Genomic DNA, 24,343 nt, shown 5'->3' on the forward strand with positions numbered 1-24,343 from the left:
GGCTATTTTGAAGGATAATCTCCCCAGCCCATGTCGTGCACTCTGCAGTGGGGAGCACATGCTGGCTCGCAACAGCAGCCCCTGTTCTGATAAGCCAGCTGAAACTGGGACAGGGACAGAGAACTCGCTTGAAGCAGATAGAAAATACGCAGCTCAGGGAAGCAAAGAACAATTATTTTAAACAACTCAACCTAAACTAACTCCCTCGGTTTCCAGATGAGAGCTCCATTGGCACAGGCAGGGCGCATGCACTCCTCCTGGCTCCCCTGCCCCAGTGCCCAGCATTCCTCTTCTCTGCAGCTCCCAGGCCATGGTCTAGCTCCCTTGGTTATAGCCTGATGGTGACAAACCTCACACCACTCCCTGCCTCCTTTTCTCTTAGCACTCTCCCAATGCCAGGGGACACCACAGCTCCTCCTCTCCTGTATGAAATACTGGGTTTGTGTGCTGCAGCTCTTTGCTGTGGACTCCTCCAACTCACACGTGTCACCCCATTCCCCTTCATCTCTGTGTAACTGCAGCCCCTTCGGAGCCAGTCTTGGGGAGTGGTAACTCTCAGAGGACATAGCAAGGGGTTCAGAGGAAGCATTTAGGATTTTAAAGGGAGGTTCTCAGGGTGCCCCATTTAGAGATAAGCAGGGTGATCTCCTCCTGCTAGATCAGCTGGCAGGGAGCCCTGTTCTCTTCTTGCAGCTGCGAGTTGGTGCATGGCTGCATGGGAACTGAAAAAAAAATGGATTTAGGGGAAGGACTGCTGGGCAAACTGTTACAGTAAGGAGGACTACTAGGGAATGCTTAAAATAGGCACAGAGCAGCCTAGACTCCAGTTTTAAGGTCTTACATTGAAAAGCCACAAAAATGAACAGCCTGACACGCCTACATCAACAAAACAGGATTCTATACGATTGTGATATGAGCAGTCTTGGGTGATAAATCAGCAAGAGCCCAGCGCATCTCAGCCCCAATCTATGCCAAAATAAAAGAGCAATAGGATGATTCTGCCCCTCTGATTGCTGGGTGCTGGTGCTGTGAGGGTCTAGTTTGAGGAATCCTGACACAGCATATGAGAACAAAGTGATTCTGAGAACTGGCATTGCAGTGCCTGCATCAATTCAGGTTTTCTGGTGTCACAACAAAGCTGATACACAAAGGGGAGAGAAGAGTATGAAATGAACAGTTTCCCCCATTCCGTTTGCACCACACATACGTGCCTGTGGGGAACAGATGGAAGAAGTGAACATTGTGTTGAGAGAGGAAAAGTGTTTGAAGGTTTCTCAGAGAAGGAAACCGAGACAGATGTCATGCTATGTCATGTGTTAAAACCTTGATTGTACTTCCAGAAATGGGATATTGGATATATTGCAGGCCATGATCTCTGCTCTTCTGCTTTGAAAGGAGATGGGGTAGGGGCCAGGAGAGTTGCTGCACCTAATTCAAAGGATACTCAGGGGGTGTTAGCACCTTCCCATTTTAAAAAGAGAAAGAAAACAAGACTGAGTGCACAGCAGTGGAGTCCAAGCCACGGGTGTTTGCTCCACAAGGAGCACAGGAAAACCTTAACCTCAGAAACTCACAGCGCTGTGAGGCTCAATTTTGGGTCGTTCCATGGCAATGGTAATGCAGTTCAGGAAAATGATCACCAAGACGACGTGATCAAACATCTTGTGAGTGATGATTTTATTGCACATCAGACGGAATCTGTCGAGAGAGGAAAAAAAAGAGAGTAGACACAGACTAGCTATTAATGCTCGACTGGCTGGGGAGACACGCAGCAGCTCGACACATAGCAGGAGAATCGAGCGCTCTGCTTGCAAATGCAGCAGCTCGACATAGCAGGAGAATCGAGCGCTCTGCTTGCAAAGCAGATGAGCTCCAATCTCCCAATCCCCTCCCTGGCAGAGCCACACGCTGAGGGCAGATTGGGGTATGAACAGAAAGGGACCTGAGCTATGGAACTGAGCCACAAATTTCAAGCCCTTGGAATGCTCGTAGCAGATTTTGGTCACTTGGGATGGGGCAGCTGCTTCCACGACTTGGACACATGGCCAGGTTTGGATCTGCCCCCCTACCTGGTTCCTGGTGCTCAGGTTTAGCTTAAATAAAGGACAAAACACTCCCACTGAGCCCATAAGGGCTGAGCACACACGGAATAAAGGGATAGAAGCTATTTATTGTGACAGATGGCTGTACACTGACCCAGGATTTATAATACCGTATTACATTTCCCAAAGTCTGTTTCTGAAAATCTCTCTAATCTTTGTATGAATGAACCTGAATGCTGTCCAGGGCCCTCGGCTCCAACACGGGAAACCCTTGGGCACGTGGGTGCGCGTCCGGAGGAACGCGTCGAACAGCACGGAGCTCAGCTGGCTCCACAAGGCCAGGCTCTGGCAAGGGCAGAGCCAGGGGCCTTCAACAAGGAGAGGGTGTTCTCTGAGAGAAAGGGAAGGGAGAGGACAGAGAAGTTCAGTTGAGAGGCAGGCTGAGGAGGTCAGGGAGTCCTTTGCTGTGCTGGAAGTGTGCAGCAGGGCAATTCAGATTTTTCTGCTTGATGCTGCACCTCTCCCCCTTGCTCCAAGTTCATCACACTCCACCAATTGAAAAACTTTCAGAGCACTGGCATCACTGCCAAAGTAAATGAGGAACCTGATGAAGCTGCAGCCATGTCCTGGGCTATGGGTCTTCATTGGACACTCCTGTGCTCTCTGCAGCCAGCAGCTGTTTGCTATTTGACCCTGATGTCATGCTGGGGCAGGGAAAGGGCTGGGAGTTGTGTGGACTGACACACAGAGACCCGTCTGGGATAAACAGGCAGGTGAGCCATTGTAACAAGGGCATGCATCGTTACCATCCATCCTATCACATCACCACTGCCCGAGTGCCCTGCCTTACCTGGAGTGAGGGGCAAAGATGTAGATGGACCAGGAGTCCCTCTCTTTGCAGCAGGTGGGGAGCCGTGCCCGTACCCAGGCCTTCATGCGGTCCCTTTTGCTCTGGGGGGAAAATGTACAGAGCGGGAGGAAAACACAGAACTGTTAAAACAACGAACCCTCAAAACTTCCACGTGAAGGACTTGGGGCAGCTTTTCACTAAACACTTGTCTTCAAGTGCTCAGTGAAGCTGAAATAAAATAATGTCCCCAAAAAAGACCCAGCTGGGCAGCGGAAGGAGCTCTGGCAGCCAGATGAGGGCTGTGCCAGCCCTGTGAGCTCACAGGGCTTGGTCTTGCTTCTTTCTCTGCACAGTAACTGCATCTGGCACACAGTTATCCAAGAGGACAAACGTGATAAATAAAACCCTTGCCCAAAGGAATGATAACCCTCTCAGTCCCTCCAAATACTCATCAGATGCTTGCCTGAATTTTCTAAGGTATTTTGGGGAATTTTTGTGGGGTATTTCTGTTTGGTTTTTTAAAAACAATATGGAATGTTTATGTCAGAGGTTATAAAGGGAGCAGAGGGAGAGATTCCTGGTGCTTGCTGGGCCAAGCCCCGTGTCCATGCACCACTGGAAAGATGAAGAAAACATTTGAGGCCCAGGTTTTGGTCCAGGAGCACAACGGTGATCGTCTGCCCCTCATGCAGCATGAACAGATTAGATGGGAGATTATAAAGCCAGAAGAGAACACTGTGGTCAGCCTGACCTGCATGAACATGGGCCATCCGATTCCTGCAAATTAATTCCTACTTGAAACCACAGCACATCCTCAGCCACGCATACTTGTGTTACAGACTGTCTGCAAGGTCATTTCAGGTCAGGAGGGCAGACTGCAAAAGCCTGAGCCAACAAGTGAACCAAAGACATCCAGAATTGGATGCTGAGGGGATGCCTCATCCTGGCTGCAACAGCTTCTGACTTAAGTTTATCACTTTCTCATCCACAGACCTCCAAAGGAAAGTCAAGATCTTTAATCCCACTGGCAAAGCAGTGTTAGCACCCTGTGCATGGACAACCATTAAAAGCCAGGCCAACATCTTGCCCACCACACCAGGGCTTCCCCAGCCCTTCCACATCGAAGCACCAGAAGATAAATGCACAGCCTGGTGTGTGCTCTGTCACCAGAGTGATTTGCAGATAAATAAAAACCAATTCTTGCTCTTTCATCACCCTTATTTCTCTGCTACCACCTGGGCTTGGATGGGCAGACCTGGAAATGTGACTGTGTGAGCTCTTTGAAGCTTCTTCTAGAGATTTCAGGGCCGTGAGGACACAGAGGGGTGTGAAGGAATCACCCTCACACCCCAGGAGCACCTGTGCTCCAGGACTGAGGCACTTTTATTTATTTCATCTTGGAAAGAGGGAGGAAGGATTCATTTTGAGGCAAACTGTTAGCACTTGGAGTACTCTGGACTGTAAAAATGGGATTTGTTAGGGTAATTGAGTGGAGTGGAGGAAGTGCTTTCTCCTTCTATATACACCCAGCCTGGAATCTCATTAGTGATGGGGAATAACTGGTGTAGGCTTGCTTTAATGAAAGCCCTTGGTGACAACCTGAACCCTTCAGAAAATGAAAATCACCTTGGGCAAATAAGAAGAAAACTTAGAATAACAAAAAGAAAAGTTAAAGCTTTCTACCCTGATCCTTCAGCCATCCATCCTTCCCTCAACTTCTACACACACAGACCATGCACCGCACACCAGTGGAGTTTTGGTTGTCTTGGATGTTCTCACATCCCTTTTCCAGCTTCAGGCAAGGAGTCAGAACTGCTCCCTTCTCTCTAAACTGTATTTAATAGAGCATGCATCCTTGGGGTTGTGTTATCCCTTCAAGCAGCCTGGTTAGTCTAATTATCCATAGATTTAACAAAGGTAAATAAATGGATAAAAATCGGGTGTCTGCTCAAAGCTGTGGTGAGAGCAGTGACTGCTACCCCAGCCTCTGGACATGGAGTAATAGCTACGACTCAGTCCAGTTCATTTTGTGAGCTGGAAGGTTTCCAGAAGTATCTATTATTCAAAGCAGTTCTGGTATTTATCAAGGGGATTTGTAGTGAATGGTAATGCGTCAGCAGCACAGAATGCTTCTTTATATTCCTTTTGTCCAATCTTAATGCCAAAGATATTTTGGGGTTTAGCTAATTGTTGCAGCTTGCAGTTCATGGGCTAAATCAGATAACAAAGGCAAAAAGTGATCTTCCATCATGTCTCTCTATTCGGTGGGTTACAGTAAGGGTGAGCACCAGGGCTCGGCTGGGGCTTCAGCCCAGCTGCTCTGAGCAGGGCCAAGTACATCCCCAGAAACCTAAACTCAGAGGAATTACTCCATATTTCCACCAGCAGAACAGCACAGTTCAGTTAATTCGTGCCAAATGTAAGGTATTTGTGAAATAAACCCCGAGTGTTTCCAGCCTCAGCCCCATCCAAGGCTTTCCCAGCGAGGTCCAGGCAGGCTCCGAGCGCTGACAATGGGGCTGATTGCTGTTCAAGCCTGCATTATGTTCAAAGTGAGACGTCAATTATGTGGCTTAAATCACATCTATTTGTTCATAAACCACACCTGGACAGGATGAATAAAGATGTGGGGGGAGAAGAAAACTACTCTTCAATTCAGTTGCCAGTGACTTGGACAAAATCTCCCTGGGTAAGCCCATCCAAACCCCTCACCAGAGGCAGCAGGAGCCAGGACACGGGAAGATGCTGGGTGCTAACAGGCAGCAGTGGGAATGGAGCCCCTCAATCCCACAGCAATGAGAGCTGCTGATAAATAGCTAGTTTTTCTTTTTTTTTTAATAGGAATTTCAGATATTAATGCACTTCTGAGGGTAGGATGAAAGGCAGTTGGCAATAAAAGATGACTGATGCACTCCTCAGAGTAAGGGAAAGGCTCAGATTTATAAAAGATTTATTATAAGGATGGGGGAACTGCTGAAAAACGCTCTGTGAGCGGCAGAGGACCTCCAGGCAAGCTGGAAGCTGCACAGAGGCGCTTGGGACCTGATTATTTAATTTTAATATGCAACAGGGACAAGCTGAGAGGGTTTGGGAGTGGCTGGACCGCACGCCACAGAGAAAAAGTGGAATCGGCAAAGGGAAAGGAGCTGCAATAGCAAAATGCAGTGAGGTTTTGGGGAGGAGGGGACACATTGATTGCATATTCAATATTTCCCTTACTTTCTGCTCTGAGCACTCAGCAATTTGGGTAGAAAGCACCTAAGAGGGTCTAAAATCCAGCAGCTGGAAACAACAAAGACCTGGCAGCAGATTCCTGATCCCAATCACAGCCACGTGAACCCAAGAAGGCTGTGGCTCACTCTCTCTGTGAGAGACTCCTTGTCTGCCGTGACGCAACAAAGAACAGATTTCAGCACCCTGGTTTCCTGCTTCTGGGGAGAGAAGCTGTCAGGGGCCTGATTCTGGCCCCTTGGAGGGATGGGAATTCAGAATAAACTCATTGAAAGCAGCAGAGCAGCACTAATATAGGGGGAGCCTGGGAAATCCTGATGAAGCCTTTGCTCTTCCTTAATTTCTGCACAGAGACAATCAAATCCAGGCAGCAAGGAGGGATGCAAAGCTTTGATGCAGAAGGGCATATTTAGGATTACTTTGATCTGAGTAACAGTCAAGTTCTTCTCTTCTTTTGTTGATGGGGAGTTCTGTATTTCATTTTTTCCATTTAAAACGCTATTTTTTTTCTTCCCTGACTTTGTCAAGGCTAATTTAGGAGCAAAGTTTCCCCCCAAATGTCAGGAGGGAATCCCAAAGGGAAGCTCTGCAACCTGGGGGTTCATTTTGCTAATCTAAGCAATATTTTCTGATCCATCTGGTTTAGTGATTTGCAGTGAAGACTTATTTCAGAGCATGAGGAAAGGCACCAGTCATCTGCAAGTGTCCCAGTTGTGGCTATCCCATGGGCTGGGACACAATTTATTTCCCCTATTCTGTCAATTCTTGCCCTTTTCATTTGCTTCTGACCATTCCATGGGAGGGTATTGAGGTGATCACACCCTCCATGGCCAGACCTCAGTACACAGAGGATGATGCTCAGTTTATGCTAAAAGCAGATAATAAAAATTAAAAATCTTATCCAACAGTTCATTGTCAGCACTGGCTGGGGGCTGGAAGAGGAGGGACACATCCCATCACACCACACCCAGCACAAGGGGGACTGCTGGCTTTTGATCCTGGGGGGGGAAAAAGAAAGGGACCGGTGGGATGATTGGACCAGGTGAGCTGGAAAAGCAGCAGATGCTGGAGCATGAGAAAAAAAATCCCTAGCTAGCAATAAAGAGCATGGTCTCTTGAACAGTTTTAATAGTGGGGTTTTTTTCCAAAAATAATTACTGCTCCTTTTCTTACGAATTCAATTTATTTTATGGAAGTTAAAAAGCAGGTTATGACAATCAGTAAAAATCCCAGGCTGAGGATCCATGCTGGAGATGTAATGGGATAATGGCTTTTTGCAAAGGCAGTCACAGCTGAGTGACTCCATTCTGCCAGCACTAACTCTCCTTCTCCTCCCGTAAGGAACAGAGGACTCGGGAGCCAACGCTGCCTCTCACTTCCCTTCATATCATCCCAGTTCCATTTTCATTCAATAAACTCCGTGCAAAAGAGTAAAATCACGTCTACAGTCTGCAGCTTTCCTGTTCTCAGAACAGCCCTGCTACCATCACATGTCTCTGCCCAAACCCTACCCGCTCCCCCAACAGAAACAGAGTCACCCCTGGGGATGACACATCAGACCATCACATTTTTAAATCTGGGAACAAGGTATAATCAAACAAAGAGGTAACCTGGGAAGAGCAGGAAACACTCCAAAACTGGCCCCAATGGACACGTGACAGCCGGAACTGCGACACCCTTGTACCCAACTCAAGCCCCACTCTGCCAGTCATGCAAACAACTTTGGAAAAGCAGCCAGATTCCCTTTTTTCCCCCTTAAGATACAAACATCCACGTGAAAAAAGGATCAGGAACCCTCATCCCTTCCCTGCACTTGCAGTCTTTTCAGCTAATATTTCCTAAATGCCACTTTTTGGACCTGTGAAAGAGACACTCATCGGTGAAATGCCTCTTCAGATGGAAATTAATGCAGAGCCTCTGAAATTATCACCATCTCCATGGGACTAATGCTGCCATGGGAATGGGGGACCAAGCCTTGCCCTTTCATTGTCTACAGAAATTTTCTGCTGCTGGTGTGGGGGCAGAAAACTGAATAACAGACAGAAAGCAGGGAGAGTTACTTGTTTTGCTTAAAAAAAAAAAAGGAAAAATGAACACAGAAAAGCATGTGTACTAAATAGATAGCCTTCACTCTGCACGATTTAGTGGAACCTGGGCAGTTCTGCCCTGATGTCTCCATCATGAGCCATCTGATACTGCCCTGTAACACTTAATAGGACACCAACCCCATTTCTGAGAGCATCCACTGCCCAGAAACCTTCTGGGTGACTCTGGTCTGGTCTGGCGGTGATGGTGAGACCTAATCCCTTTTGCACCCACTTGTGCACTCGGGGACAAGCTTTGCTTTGACAAGTCAAAAAGCCCAAAATGAGCACGTGGCACTTCCTTACCATGTTGCCTTCATCATCGCCATCATCACCATCCTGGTGGGGCTCATCCAGGTGGAGCTGGTGCAGCAGCAGACCCGGAGAGGTCCTCCCATTGCAGTCCTGGTGCTCAGAGGCAGAGGTTCTGGTGCTGTGCATGCTGCTGGTCCTGTACAGGGAAGGCACCTGCAGGGTATCCTGGAGGTCAAAGGACCCTTTTGTTTCCAGCGACTCCATGCGGTGAGGCAAAGAGCCATTGAAGCTGCCGGCCCGGCTGGAGTGCTCCTCATCCGAGCTGTCCCCTTCCTCGGAGCTCTCCTTCCCCTCCCCGGACAGGAGGGACCTGCGCTCGCCGCTCTGCCCCCGCCGCTTGAGGCTGGGGGCCCGGCCGATGCTGTTCCAGCTGGAGCGGCGGCTGTTCCAGGAGCTGCTGGCACGCCAGGGACTGTGCGGGGAGCTGCGGGTGCTGGGCTGCGGGAAGGACAGGGACAGGGAGCGCATCAGCCCCGTGTCACCCGCCCCAGGCCGGCGGGGGCGGCTGGATGGACGGACAGCCCCACGGACGCACTGAACATCCGCAGGAGGAGGTGATGCGAGTACCGGGGACTTGAGCTCGTAGGCAGCCGCGGGGTCCATGGAGACGCCGCTGGCCCGGCGGGACTCGTGGCCCTGAGCCGCGTCCCCGAACACGGCGCTCTTGGGCATGGGCATGGGCGTGGCGGCCGTGTGGATGATGAGCGGCGGGGTCAGGCTCTTCTTCAGCTCCGGGTGGTCGCTCAGGGCCATCACTGGAAGACACAAGCGGGTTTTAGGTGTCACACCTCAAGGGGGAACACCTACAGCCTGCTCGTGGGGAGGCAAAGCTGCTGCACAGGAAGGGCTCTGCTCTGAGCATCAGGGGGATGTGGGCCAAAAAACCCTTCTGGAGAATTGGGTCGTTCAGCCCAGCAGGGGGATGTCAAACAGGAATGGGATCAGGTGTCAAAGGGATCAGTGTCAGCGGTAGAGGAGAGCACACCCAAAATGTCGCCTGCTGCCCCTCAACCTCCAATCAAACACCCACCAGCTCCAACCCTGGAACTTCCTGCCCGCTCCCTCCATCCTCTTTCTCCAAACTCCTCCAGCAGAGGAGGAGACCAGACCTCTGGCTTGGTGAGGAAATTACAGTTCGAATGCAATCATGTCTCTCCCTGCCTGCATCCCACAATCCCACCCCGAGCGTGCTGCAAAGTCAAGCATGACACAACGGGGACCTACAGCGTTTCCTCTAGGAGGGTTTTTTCCTTTCGGACACACTGTTTGCACTGTTTTCCTTTCTGTGGAAGGGCCTGTCCTCCCGGGGTTATTACTCACAGGCTGGATTTGACAAGTTTTTCTTAAGTCCTCCCTCCTCTTCCAGGCTGTGGGGGAAGAGATCCCCCTCGGAATCGGACTTGGAAGCATCACCCTGGAGCAAAACAGAAGGCTTCAGCAAGGAGGCTGAGAGGCCACAGTGCATGGACAGCCCTCTGCAAAAATGGATTCCCGTGTCCAACACCACACCTACGGATCCACTGAACTGGGTACCACGATGCAACATCACCTTCCACAGAATGACGCATGCACAGGTTTATACCACAGACTAATTAACCTCCTCCCAGGAAGACGGATTGCCTCTGGCTCCAAACACGGTCCCAGAAAGGGATCAGGAGAAAAAACAAACTATTGCTTAATTTGTGCTGCTGGAATTGCATATGTGGCAGATGTTAGGGAAGGACAGATATCAATGAGCAATTTGAGGACAAAAGATGATCCTACTAAATCTCTCTGAATTTACACACCTAAAACTCCCTGGGTGTGGCTCTTCCTAGTGATGCTTTGATGGAGCAATCCAGGGTTTGGAAAGGGCACAACAGACCCCGAATTTCCAACGTGACAAATGTGCACGTGTCCATGGACGCCCCATCAGCACAGAGAGGATCCAGGTGGCAGTACCCAACATCGGCTGCCACAAGGGGCCCTTTCCCTCCCAGCTGCCACACACAAGAGGAGCGGGAGTTTTGGGGATTTATGCTGGATCATTTGGGGGGTTTAAATTCTGCTGTATCATTTCAAACGTCGGTGGTTGAGCGAGACCTGCCTGCTCTGACAGGTGCCCATCCTCAGGCAGAGGAAGATGATGCTGACCATTGCTCTCAACGTGGTGCCTGGGCTCTTGCTCAGTCTTGTGGCACAGACCCTGATTCTGTCCACTGGCACTGCAGAAAGGCGCTTAGGGTGTGGTATAGTCAGGATACACCTAAGAGGGGCAGAGGTGCTCGCCAGAACGATCGATACCCATCCAAAAAGAGGAGGATTCATGGCTGAAACCACTGCTCTGGCAAAGGGCACCAAGCCCTGTCACAATGGAGGAGAGGTGGGAAGGGGGGGAAGATGCTGGGATGGGAGAAGCCAAGCAGACCCTCACTTTAGCAGTGAGAGCCCAGGAGCCCCAGAAAACCCCACCAAGGCTAAGCTGCATCCCCAGGAGCCCTGGCCAGCACTGCTGAGGTTTGGTGCTCGGGTACCTGTTGATTGTAAAATCTCAGAAGGACCCAGCATGGGACAGGAGGAAGAGATGAATCCAACATAGGTCAGTGCCCTGCACCCCATTTTTAAGCAAAACCCCAGAGGGATGAGCCCCAATACTCTTCCCCTATTTAGTGTGGGGTCACTAAACTGTTAAAGATATTTTTTCCAGGCACACTGGACACTCTGAGATATTTTCAAGGCAAAAGAAAGTGTGACGTGAAGTGTTGGCTCAAAATTTCCTCTCCTGAGGATCCAGGACTTCTGTGATTTTCAGGGAAGCTCCTCCTGCAGGACACAGTCTGAGAAGGTCAGGAATGCACCTTGCAAGGGGGAGCAGTAAAGTCAGGCTGGCCTGAGCTTTGCTGGAGTCAGATCCAGTCTCTGTGTGAACAGGGGCTCCAGCTGGCTCCAGGTATGCTCCCCACGGAGGCTCCCAGCTCAGCCTGTCATCAGGCCTGCCAGGAATTACTCATTCTCCCTAATGAGTTTTTAAAAAGAAATAAATAATGGGAAGAATTTGACGTGATTTGTATTCCTGGAGTGCTCTTCAACAGTCCCAAGGAAAGTTTTAAAGGGGCACAGTGAGACATGTGCCGAGAGGGAAAATCAGAGCTATGTGGGGACTTCCCACCCCCTTCCCCAGCACCAAACCCCACGTCTGGAGGGCAGTGAGCATCCCCTCCCAAACACCACGTGCCAGACTCAGGACGGTGCAGGCAAACATCTCGCAGCCGGCGCTGCTGCCCGTTACCTGTTCTTGCACTCCCAGTTTGCCTTTCTGGATAGAAAAGGGGTTATGAGAGAACAGGGAGTTAAAATCCTTTTGGGAAACGAGTGGATGTCAGGCTGGACCAGGCAGTACAACGGCTAAACCAGCCTGTACCAAAAGGGACTGACACACTGGGATACGAGGGGAAAGGGCTTTTGGGCTGAGGGAAAAGCCAGGCTTCTTGGAAAGGACAGAAAGGGAAGGGAGTGGTGAAGAGAGAGATGAGGTTGGCAGAAGGGTGAGGTTTTGGGGTGTGCTGTGCTTCGGAGATCCGCGGCTTCCTCAGAGCTGAAGGGAACCATTTCGCATCCTGTAACGTGGCATCCCGCTGGCAATCCCAGCATTCCCACCGGCCTTCCTGGGACACGCCACAGTGCAGCTGCTGCCATCCTACCCTGTCCTGCAGAGCACAGGGCTCCCACACACACGTCAACACACACACACCTATCAAAACAGGTTTGATTCCAGGTCCCTTCACTCCTGGGCATCCTCCCCCGCCTGTGTGAGGGAGCCTTGGCAGGCGTGCCCAGCAATCAGCATCACCATCCACATCCCCAGGATGTGACTGTGCCATGTGGCAGCCCCTTGGGGAGCCTTCCCCAGGGCAGGCATCCAGACAGGGGTCAGCGAGAGCTGTTGGCTGGAGCCACAGCAGCCACTTTGAAGCACCCACCTTAATTTACCTGGCTCGCTCAAAGAAGGAAGGGACTTAAAATCAGGGCTGACTTGACAATGAGGGTGACAAAAAGGAAAGAAAAACCAAAAACCACTTCCAAAAGACCCAAATAAACCCCAAAAGAATGACAGCTACTACGATGAGAACAGCACCACGGTGTGTGACCAGGCACCACGAGAGACAAGCACGGTGGCGGTGGGATGTGCTGTACGTACCCCCGACGAGTCGACAGGCAGCTGAATACAGCTTAACTGCCCACTCGCTTCTTCTCGCTTGGAGATCTCCTGAAGGAGAAACGGGGGCAGGGAGGGGGGAGGTGGTGTTGGCTGTGGCCACATCAGCCACTTTGAAGCACCCACCTTAATTTACCTGGCTCGCTCAAAGAAGGAAGGGACTTAAAATCAGGGCTGACTTGACAATGAGGGTGACAAAAAGGAAAGAAAAACCAAAAACCACTTCCAAAAGACCCAAATAAACCCCAAAAGAATGACAGCTACTACGATGAGAACAGCACCACGGTGTGTGACCAGGCACCACGAGAGACAAGCACGGTGGCGGTGGGATGTGCTGTACGTACCCCCGACGAGTCGACAGGCAGCTGAATACAGCTTAACTGCCCACTCGCTTCTTCTCGCTTGGAGATCTCCTGAAGGAGAAACGGGGGCAGGGAGGGGGGAGGAAGGGGAAGGTGGGGTTCAATTTTCACAGTTTCAACAGCAGGACTGAGTGGGGAATCAAAAAACACACAAGAAGAGGGAGGGAAGGAGAGGGGAAGGGGGAGGAGGGCAGTGTGTGGCCACGATGGAGAGCCAGGCACTGGATCCGTTCTGCTCAGCACAGGGAGAGAGTGGGTAGAGAGAAGCCCTTTGAAGGGACCAGCCTTACACCCTTTAAATTAAGTGTTTCGAACAGAGCTTGCTTCAGCTCCTAAGTGATAATTGTGCTAATGAAACACCAGCTAATAATTGAAAACATGACTTTTTTTTTTTTTTGCAGCTGTATAATAGCATCTTTATTTATTACGCCTTCATTAAGCAGCAATGGAGGCTTTTAATGAATGTTTGATTAACACAATATCAGTGCTCTTGTAGGTGAAATACCTAATTTCAGGAGAGACACAGTCCCTCCTCAGCCCTGTTGGTGGAGACACCCATTTAAATCAGCAGTTTAAACCAGGGGTCTGCAGCCAGAGGGGCACAGCCCCATCCTGAGAAATTCTGCCACCCCCAGGACCCCAACATCATTTCACAGCACCAGAAGTCAGCCTTTCCCTTCCCACTTGGAAACCACACATAATTTTTCACCTTGCTGTGTTTCCCCTTGCTCGAGTGGCTCTCCCCATATTCCTCAGCACTTTCCAGCAGTGTGGTGGTGCCTGGTCCTGTCCCACGGGGTGGGAGGGGGTTCCATGCTGCAGCAGGAGGGCACAGATTGTCCCACCAGCTGAATTTATTGCCTACAGGGCAATGGATCTTTCCTCTGGTTGCTAAATGGTTACAAAACTCATCCCAGCCTAGGCTGGGATTAAGAGGTTAAGGATTTGCCAGCAATGTGATGGACACTTAGCTTAAAGTCTTTGCTTGTAACAGAGAGAGACATGGAAAAGCCATCGAAAGGGAAAAGATGGAAACTTTTCCTTTCACAAGGAAAATCCCACTGAAGCGGATAGGAATGCAATAGGCAAGGGATGCAAGAAGAACACCATCCAAAATCTCCCCTGCAGGAGGAGGGGCTGCTCCCCCTGGTGAAAGCCCAGAAGTTGAACATCCGTATTTCCCCAAGGAAGCAGGTAATGTCCTGCAGAGAAAAGGATGGAGAGGTTGGAGGACCTGGGGTGCCAGGGAGGGAGCGGGGCACAAAGGAGGGGGAGGATCAAACCCACGAATGAGGACAGGTGGGGACAACAGGACACAAACTGGGAGGATTACCAGTGCAAGAATACGCCTTGGAGATAATACTATTAGGAATTCCCTTGGGAGAGGAGCTTTATGCCTGACTAAGGGGAGTAATTCCTTTCTTCAGGGAGAAGTCTCCAAGGCAGGGACCTGAGTGGTCAGGCAGCAATTTCCACTTAGCAGCTTGATCAAACGGAGTCCTCTGCTCACCTCCTCCTCACCAACACCAGGGTCCAGTTCAATCAGGGAACGTGCAGTCAAAAAGAACCACGTGGTAAAAAGTCCTGCCTGTGCCTCTTGCATGAGAGAAGCTGGTTACCAAATTAAAGGCAAAAATGGGGGAAAAAAAACCCACCTCAATCCTGCAAAATATATTGCTCTGTATTTAAAGTTTGGAAAAGGCCCTTTTAGTTTTTCAGCTGCTTATAGTCATCTGCTGCCTGGCAACTGGGGCTGCAAAGCCATGCACTAAAATTAACGAGGTGCTTGTGGATTGAGGAAAGGCACTCAAGGACCAGGGAGATAAAGGCAGCAGCCCCAGGATTGTGTTTCAGCCCAGAAATCTGAAGGAGAATGGAAAAAAAAACCCAACAAACTCAACTCAGAAGAGTCAAGTGCAGTCACGGGTGGGAGACACTGGGGTTTGTTTACAGTGAGAGATGATCTCTCTATTAATTCTGCTTAGGAGAGGATCCTCTCTGTGCTGGCTTGCAAAAACCAGAACGTGATCTGTTCGCAAAGCTACACCAGCAAAGCTGAATAAACATAAACCAGCAAGGCCAGACCTGGGGCCCAACCTCCAGAGATGTTTGCTCCCTGTCTGCTGCAGGAAACCTGGACTGAGCCGAGGGATCTCTTGGTGTCATTGCACTTCACTGGAAGAATGTAGAGGACTCAGAATAACGAGGATGTGGAAGGGAGATTATTATTAAAAAGCTATCATCAGTGCCTGAGATATAAAATAGCAGTGTAATCAGAGTCACAAATTATAGAAATATGGTGTGAGTTTGCTAAAATTGCCATTGCTGGACAGGACTGGCAAACCAGCTCTTCAGGGGCTGCTCTGGTTCCTGGTCCCTGTGCCCACCTCAATACTGGCATGAGCATCACTGGCTTCAGGCTGTCCCAGTGCTGTCCAAAATCAGAGGTTCCTGCCTGATTTACACAGCCCTAAAAGCATATTTCAGCTCATACAGATATCCTGGAGCTGGCTCAGACCAGCCCAGCACTGCCCTGGCAGAGGAGAGGTGGGGGCAGTGGATGCAGCAGCCCAGCTGCAGCAAATAGCCAAGAGCAAATTTCAGGAGTGCTGCAGGCACTTCCCTGACTCCAGAGTAGCCATACTCTCAAGGACATCATTACTGGAATAAAACCACAACACATTAAGGCAGGCCATGACTTTACAGGGAGTTGCACCATGGCACAGGTGGCCACAAGGCAAGGGATAATTTGCTGCCCAGGAAGAGGCATGCTGCAGTGGTAGAGCAGGAGCATGCTCCCCCATGGGAAAGCAGGCTGAGCCAAGGGGCAGAGGAGTCAGCCTCCCTCGAGGGCCAGGGGCTGGCAAAGGGGCTGCTGCATTTAAAGGCTGTATCCTTTTCTCTGCACAGTGGGTGCACCAGGTGTGCATCTCCTGTGCTGGTGACCTTCAAAGATCAATTTGCCAGACTGAACAAAGGTTGGGTTTCGAAGCTGTCACCAGGAGCAGACAAGGAGCTTTGTACCTCTTCTCACTCAGGCACGGGAACATTTTTGCTATTTGAGAGAACTGGGCAAGGGAACATTTTGCTCTTCTAGAGAACCCAGCAGTGATTGTCCCTTTGGCTGAATGGTGGGGGGCATTTACAGACAGAAACAGCTACAACAGTAACAATTAAAAAAGAAAAGCACCAGCACGGAGACAGACGATATAAAAAAATATTTCTTCTTGCTATGTCCTGGTATGACTCCATTAATTTAACTCCAGACTTCAAAAATAGTAATGATCTGTTTGTAGGGTGGCAGGATATTATAATACACATACAACAAATCCTAAATAATATTTATTCACCCCAGAATGCTTATAAAAATCAGAGATAGAGTGTAGAAGCACAGCCCATACAAGCAGACCCCAGTGAGGAGTTTTAGGTTATATTTACATCTCCAACCAACCATCCAGGCAGGGTGTAAGGGTCCCCTCCCCTTATGGGGGTTCTTCAACAGCTGAAAAGTTTTTTGCAGGGAGAAGGTGGGCATCACAGGTCCCCCACTCTGAGGGGGACTAGGTGACATGCACACCCACTCCAAGCTGGACAGTTGGATTGGCAGTAGGATGGAAAAAAAGGTTGAGCTCAAGCCTATGTTCCCCTCAAAGCCTCCAGAAACCCAGGATGTCTCATGGAAGCTCCCATTGCGAGGGAGCAGATGGCAGAGATCAGAAATCATATACTTTAAAATATGCAGAGCATTGCAGGGCTGGAAACTGGAAGAGCTCCATGAACGCATACCATGAAAAAAGATAATCATGTCACTAATCTCTTACCAGCCTGTGTAAGTTTTCAGGAGGGGCCTTTAATCTGGATGACAAACACGGGGAAAACTGTTTCAAAGAGACTGTCATAGCAGCAATCCCATCCGCAGTGCCTGACTCACCCCTCAATTCCCACTCCTGCATTAATGCTAACAATGCTTTTCATTTAAGCCCTTCATTTAGAGGGTTTGCTGTATTAAATTGCACCATGGCTACAGAAATAAAAAAAGAAGAAAAAAAAAACCATAAAAAGAAGACCTAATATTTTACCCCACATTTTCCCCATACCACTTCTGTCAAGGTATTGCTGTCCGCCTCAGAAATCAGATTCCAGGATCTGGAGGCCCTGAAACTTGAGAAGAAAGCAAAGGCACGAGCATGAGGACATTACCTCTGTCTGGAAACCCTCTACCAGGATGGCCACCAGCAGATTAAAGAGAACGTAATTCCCAAACGTCATGAGAGCGATGAAGTAGAGAGCAGCCCAGGATGAGGTGGAGGCCATCCCATTGTAAAGGACCTTGTTCCAGTCTTCCTGGGTCAAAATCTGCAGAGGAAGGGTATCAGGACTGTGGAGATGCTGGAGGATAGCATGCTGGGTATCCACGCTCTGGATAGGCCAGACAAGCTTTTAGGGTATCCACTGTAGCTGTAACCACAAGAGGATAAATCCCTTCTGAGCCACAGAAGACCAGAGGACCAGAGTGACTGTGATTCCTAACCACCAGCAAGGACCCTGTGCAAAGTGCCCTGACCATCCCCCATGTCCAGGGACAGCCATAAGGGAGGGTAACATCACACTGGTCAGACCTTTCCTTTGGTCAGTCAAAATGACTAAAAGTCCTCCACAGATCCCAGAGTTACAGGGCCCAGAGCTGCTAGAAAAAAAACCCCTGCACATATCAGCTATAAACCAGATTCCATTATTTGTCGAAATACCACTGCAAATGGTCCTGATCTCCTCCTTTCCAACCTTTCCCTCTACATTTACTTTCACCCACCCAGTCCATCTTGTGTGCAAACACAAGAGCCTCCTGCCTTGGCAGCCCCTCCTCACCAGGATTCTGATTTGGTCTGGAAAACAGTCTGAAAGCCCCCGTAAACCTGCACTTGTGGTTCTGGGTTATCTCCTTTCCACGGCATGGAGCTTCACTAAGCTCCGTCAGATGCGTTGGGAAACAACCCCAGTCTTTGCAGTCCCAAAATGCCCATCAGCTGTGGCATTTTCCATTTTGTACCTGGAAAACAGTGACGATGGCCCAGAGCAAGGAGTCAAAGTTCTTCCTGTCGGGCAGAGTGTCACCATCCCGCTCCGAAGCAAACTTACAGCCAAAGAGGTGCATCCCCAGGATGCTGCAAATGACAGGAAGCAGGGGCTCAACAATAGGACCACCACACAAATCAGTAATCACACAGCAGGGTGACCGTCTCCTGATTTTACCTGGGTAATTCCTTTTTATGTTTTTTTTAAAAAGATGGATCCTTTGTTCGCTGAAAAACATGCCTTGAGATCACGCAAACCAGTTGTGAATTTAGGTCAAATCTGTCAAGGAGTTTCAACCAAAAAGTATGTCTGCTCCTTATTTTTCTTCTGCTTCATTTTTTGTTAGTCAAAACATTGTCTTTCAACATTTTCTAAACAAAATGTTTTGACTTTCTGTTTTGCAATGACACATTTTCAGCAAAATATGCTTCAATTGAATTAGGAAGACAAAAAGGGTTTCTGTGAAATGCCTGAGTAAGACATATCAGGGGACTCAAAACAGCTTTTTCAATTTTGACAGGAGAACAGAATACCTTTCATTACGGATAGATACTAAAGGAATAATCTGCTTTTCCCTGCTCTCTGCCAGTAACCTGAATAATCAAATTATTTACAGCTCTACTGAGCACCACAGCTGCAAATGGCAGTTTTGGAGTCTCACTGGAAGAAGGGACATTATCCCCTGGAAGAGACTGGCTCTCTTCAGCCTTCCCAGTGCCTGCATTGCTCAAACACCACAGTTGGCTGTAGAAGGAGAAAGGCTCCTCTCAAAATCTAGACCAAAATCTAAAAATACAGGGCTACGCCAACCCTGTTTCTAACATTTCTACTTGTCTGAAGACGAGGCCATGAAAAAGCACAAGCACTGCCACGTCTGACATTTTTTTAGGAACATCATCCTCTCCTTGGCAATATTTTTAGTACCAGGCTTTCTGATAGTTGGTATGTAACAGGATTGCTGTCTTGGGGTGATGTCAAGGAATCATCCGGCCTGAAAGATTTTCTTTGTAAACCATTTTGCAAAGACAAACGTCTCATTGGGCCAACTGAGAGAATTTAGGGCAGCAAACCACAGCCAGCAATGCTGTTCCTGGGACCGTTCAGCTCAGCCGTGTCTTGGTATGGACTCTGTCATCTCCTCATCCCACAACAGCATCCCACCTAAAAACTCAGAGCAACCTCAGGACAGGGAATGGGAAATGCTCACCTAAAGATGAAGATGAAGAGCATCAGCAACATACAGAAGGTGGCCACGTTGTCCATGGTCTTCATGAGGACGACAAGCTGGCGTTGCAGGGCTGGCATGAAGCGGACCAGCTTCAACACCCGCATGAGACGAAAGGTGCGCAGGACCGAGAGCCCCCCGCCCTGCTGGCCCACGATCTCCCACACGCTGAGGACAAAAAAGGTCAATGCAAGGTGACAGGACAATGCCTTGCGCAAAGGCCCGGAGGAGAGAAAGTGAAGGGAAGGTGAAATGCAGAGAGAAGAGAGATAGAAAGTGGGCAGAGATGTGCTGCCAATGCCTGCGGTGATCTGGACTCTGTCCAGGCTTGCAAAGAGCAGAGCCCCACTTGAGTGTCAAAAATACGCCTGGAAATCAGTGACTGCAGCTGCAGGGGCAATTATAGCTTTTGCATGTGCCAAAAAACCAGAGATACTTAATCAGGGACTGGTTGTGCCATTTGGATCCCAGGCTGTCCCAGGACATCGGGACTGATAGCTTTCTGCTTGGGCCTCTCTCTAAAATGACCATAAAATCATCCCAAGATATGTATTAGCAATCATGTCTAAGTGCATTAATTACAGAGGGAAGTGTAAAGTGTCACAGGAAGGTATTTATGCTAACTCTCCATTACTTTCTGTTTAATTAAACAGCTAAATGAGGAGAAACACACATAAAGAAAGCTCAAGGTTTGTACCTAATCACCACAATGATCCCATCAAAGATGTTGTATGGATTCTTAATGTAGCCAAAAGGACCATAAACAAGGACTTTCAGCAGCATCTCCAGGGCAAAGAGACTTGTGAAGACGATGTTGCTGATCTCCAGGGCATTGGTAAGTTCCTCTGGCTGGGGAAAGAAGAGAAGGAAATTGAGGAAACAAACAGCACAGCTCCATATCCAAAAATCACATGTGGAAACACAACAAACCCCAATACTGCAAGTGTGAGAATACTGATGCTAATGATGTGGTGAGAAAATGGCAATAGCTCACTCAAAGCCCAGGAGATGGAAGGAAAATACTTTCAGCGTGTTTAAGGTTTAGAAGTCCATTGTAATTTCAGCAGGTAAATCCAGACATGGACTTCACGTTAATCAGAGCTTTAGTACCACCTCAGGAGGTTTAGGCAGAAGTGGCATGTACTGAGGCTTAATGCTCTGACATCCCCCACACTGATTCTCCTTATGCAGAAGGGAAAGTCGGGCCATTTTCTCACGTAAATATCCCTTTAGGGCCCGTCTTTTTATTTAGTAGCTCATCAAAAGATTTGAGCTAAGATTTTTCAAAAGCAGAGATCTGAGGTGATATAACCAGGATGGCTCAAAAAAAAAAAATCTCATTACTCAAAAAAAAAATCTCATTATCAGGAGGCCCCAAATCTGCAACAGAGGAAGGACCTGATCCTGGCATTCCAAACGGGCAATCTGAAAACAGAGGTATGAAAAAACCCCAAAAACTTAACAAACACACTCCTGGTAATCTCAGACCTAAATTAATACCTTTTATGTTTTTTTAGCACGCTGCACAGAGGGTTCCCAACAATGCCTGCAGATGCCCAGCGCCGCGCTTTTCCCGACGGGTGGGCGGGCATTATCGGAAAACATATGGCAGAAGACAAAACCCGGTGGTGTAGTCTGTGTAGGACCAGTCAGTGGCAAAGACAGGATCCACATATCAGATCCCTTCTCCCCGTTCAACCCCAACACATGGCCGTGGCTGCACCTTTCTGCTGCAAGGCTTCATTAAAATCAGGAGCTGACGCTGCGCTGGCAGACGGCGGTGGGGTCACAGCAGCGGCGCTGAGGTGGCGCGGGGCAGTGGGCTGGCACAGCTCACCTCACACCTCACACCTCACACACAGTGGCTGCGACTGTCCCCTGGGGCAGTTTGGCACTGGCTGGTCTAAATCCCCACTTGTGGCTTTAGATGCCTGGACCATAACCATGGTGGGTTATGGCCAGATGTGCACGTTCACAGCAGCCACGCTATGAGCAGAAGACAATGTGCCACACATGCAGTTGACTGCACCTTCCACTTACATGAAACACATTCATGACTGGCCAAAAACTTCCTGTGATAGACCAGGAGCTGCCACACCACAGCACAGGCTGTAGGGTTTGACTTGAGGTCACCCAACCCTGACACCATGAGAGCAGAGAGCTCAGGGACAGAGTCAACACTTGCTCATCCATGCCTCAGAGCCCCAAAAAACTACGGCGACCAAAGGGTTCATAGATACATGCTGGGAAAAAACCCACATAAATCCATGCAGGCATTTGAATCTTTGTTTCCAAGGGTTAAACTACTCAGGCCCAGCCTTTGCAGCTCAAGTTCCTCCAACTCAGCTTGAGGGTAGATGGGGACCCAAATTGGTGTGGTGTTATCTCAGCACAGTAGTGAATCCCTGAGGACTTGCACAGATATTGGAAGGAGCTTGTGATGACAGAGGATAGCAAAGGGGAAAACAGCAGCATTTAAAAGAAAATGTAATAAAAAAGAAAAAAAAAAGGTGTTGAACACAACTTATACCTCAAATATCCTTGCTGAAAAACAGATCCCTTGGCTAGAGCTTGCCAAACACGCCATGCACACAGCCCAAATCACCTGCTCACTGATCTACAGCTAAAATACAAATGCTGCAGCTCCTGATATTAAATTCGGCTGTGGTTTAATGCCGTAATACCTATGGGAACACTCAGACACAGGGTAATAAATAGGCCAAGAACTTACATGTCAAGTTGTACCTCAGGACAATTTGCAAGAGCTGCAATTCTACATTACTCACAAAAAAATGCCAACTCATTCATGAGTGCCCCAGCGCCGAGGCAGGCTGTGCTGTTATCAGTACCGCAGTGATACGGCTGGAAAGAAGACGTGGTCCTGGAAGCTTTCCTTCTCATCCATCAGCACCACTAACCTGGACTCTGAAGGCTGATTTCCACCCTCTGTTCCCCCTCTGCAATGGTGCTGTCAAATCTAACTGGCCCTGCAGGCACAACCCAGTTAAACCCCTTGCCCAGCATCTCCCGCAGCCACAACATCCCTTCCTCGTGGGGGCTGACATGGAAAACCCAACAGCACTGGAAGGGTTGACATGTTAATAGCATGGATTCATGAAACTTTGGACTTCATGGGTACTTTCTGGTCAGAGATGTTTTTGGAACGTGCAAATCCAGATGGGAGGTGCTGGCAGGGCATATCTGGGTGATGTGGGGAGGCAGAGGGGGAGCAGCACTTACACAGAAACTCTCCCAGGACCCCCGGCACACACTGGAGGAGCCATGATCCCTCTGGCCCATGAAATTTCCCTCCCAGACCACCCAACTCAGGAGATATCCAACACCCAAATAGCCCTGGCACTGGCTTGGGAATGCTATGGGACACAGCAGTGACAAATCCTTCTGCCTCCCACTGCTTCACCCCAAAAAAGCTGCCTGCCCCCCCACTCCTCCTCCACACACTCCTTTTCACTTCTCTTGCACGAAACAGGTTTTATTAGCTGAGACACTGGGCAGACATAATAAAAATGAAGAGTGGGAACTCCTGAACCAGAGGTGAGAATTAATATCCAAAAATCTAAGATTAATGGCCAAACTGGGTTGAAATAGAAAGGGAAGACTTCCCTTTCATGCATCCAGGAGAAGAGAAGAGTCTCCAGAGCAGCCTGAAGCTCTGCTGGGGTGGGCAAGCTGAGCATCTACTGGAAGCACACCCCACTCTGACCTGGCTGAAATCAGCTGAGCTATTTTCCTTTGGGAAACTACACATCCCTAAACAGTTGAGATGGGGCGATGCAAATTACTTGGGGGATTTCAGAGCCATCTGTGGAGCAGGGCAGCCCCCCAAGACCCTCAGTCCCACTCAGGGGTCCCCAGGGCAGCTCATGAGTCCCCTGAAGCAGCTCAGCATCCCTTTCAAGGGACACAGAGCTGAAGCTGGTCCATGGGGCACCCCTGCCATAAGCACCACTGGGATTTATTTGTACCAAGAGAGGGGGGCTGTTATCATGATCCTGCCCCGGGGAATCCCAGCCAGGCAGTGGGGATTCAGACCCTTCTGAGAATGCCAGATATGGGATTTTCATTCAGCCACAGATGTATATAGATAATAAGATTATTTATAAGATGCTTCTACTCTAGAGAAATCACAAATATGTCTGAGACCTCTTTCCTGAGACAGCATTACAGTACAGCAGGAACATGATTTTCTCTCCCATGGGAATTGAAATTATCATCCCATCCCAAAAAGGAATTCAGAGTTTCAGACTTGGCAAACTAAAACATTGCACAAAATCTTGGAGGCTCTACCCTCTATTTCAGTCCCCAATCCTTTATCCCTTGTGCTCTGTACTGTAAATCAACCAAAATTGAAAAACATAAATAAAAGTCAGCTTGAAGAAGAACATGGAACTTTTTGTTCCCCAACTGTCCAAATGGACATTTTAAACACCTCAGACAACATATTCCAATAAAGTTGGGGGGTTTTTTGAGGCCAGTTCACTGAAACTGCTCCTTTCCCATGAACAGCTTCAAATGTGATAAACTGCCATTTTCTGACAATAACTGTCTCATCAAAACACTATCGACCAGCTCTAGACATGATGTACCTGAGAGAGTCACTGACTCCTGGCACACAACCAGCTCCATGGATCCTCGCTGGGCTGTGAGGAAAAGAGCTGGCAAAAATCACTCAGATTTTCTCTCTGAGGGCCACAACACAGCACCTGGGGGAAGTAACATCCTTCCTTTGACTAAATGATATATTGTGGGGAAAAAAAAACCCTCCAGGATCACCTTAAAAAAAGGACATTTTTCAGGAAGCAGAACTTGAGGTGCAGAGCCTGGGGTTTCTATCCAGCACAAAGCCTCTACCCACCACCCCCATTACAGCACAGCTGCCACAGCCTCAGCTTCTCCATTAAAAGAAGAGTCTGCTAATTCTCTCATCAGTAGCAGCAGTGCCTAA

At 49.0% G+C, this 24,343-nt stretch overlaps 1 protein-coding gene and 1 long non-coding RNA gene across 25 annotated transcripts in view; one reads left to right on the forward strand and one right to left on the reverse strand.

Moving 5' to 3' along the window:
• Positions 1 to 24,343, reverse strand: part of CACNA1G (calcium voltage-gated channel subunit alpha1 G) — a 102,175-nt gene that overhangs the window by 48,132 nt on the left and 29,700 nt on the right. For 12 of the 24 annotated variants that reach the window (XR_001859544.1, XM_017726812.1, XM_017726801.1 and 9 more), the window contains exons 10-19: positions 20,075 to 20,226; positions 19,360 to 19,545; positions 18,127 to 18,241; positions 17,280 to 17,435; positions 13,062 to 13,130; positions 11,791 to 11,817; positions 9,843 to 9,936; positions 8,514 to 9,277; positions 2,893 to 2,993; positions 1,575 to 1,698 (exon numbers count right to left, since the gene is read on the reverse strand). Coding sequence is in view for 23 of the 24 variants with exons in the window: in XM_017726812.1 (XP_017582301.1) it covers positions 1,575 to 1,698; positions 2,893 to 2,993; positions 8,514 to 9,277; positions 9,843 to 9,936; positions 11,791 to 11,817; positions 13,062 to 13,130; positions 17,280 to 17,435; positions 18,127 to 18,241; positions 19,360 to 19,545; positions 20,075 to 20,226 (1,788 nt within the window). In the remaining variant the exon portion in view is untranslated. The remainder of the gene's footprint in view (positions 1 to 1,574; positions 1,699 to 2,892; positions 2,994 to 8,513; positions 9,278 to 9,842; positions 9,937 to 11,790; positions 11,818 to 13,061; positions 13,131 to 17,279; positions 17,436 to 18,126; positions 18,242 to 19,359; positions 19,546 to 20,074; positions 20,227 to 24,343) is intronic. The other 12 variants (XM_017726809.1, XM_017726805.1, XM_017726808.1 and 9 more) reach the window with 6 other exon arrangements.
• Positions 12,701 to 14,953, forward strand: LOC108444845. The gene is made up of 2 exons (XR_001859545.1): positions 12,701 to 12,800; positions 13,163 to 14,953. It is a non-coding gene; the product is annotated as an uncharacterized LOC108444845 (long non-coding RNA).

This window comes from Corvus brachyrhynchos, unplaced genomic scaffold, assembly GCF_000691975.1.
Source record: "Corvus brachyrhynchos isolate BGI_N302 unplaced genomic scaffold, ASM69197v1 scaffold522, whole genome shotgun sequence".
Lineage (NCBI taxonomy): Eukaryota > Metazoa > Chordata > Aves > Passeriformes > Corvidae > Corvus > Corvus brachyrhynchos.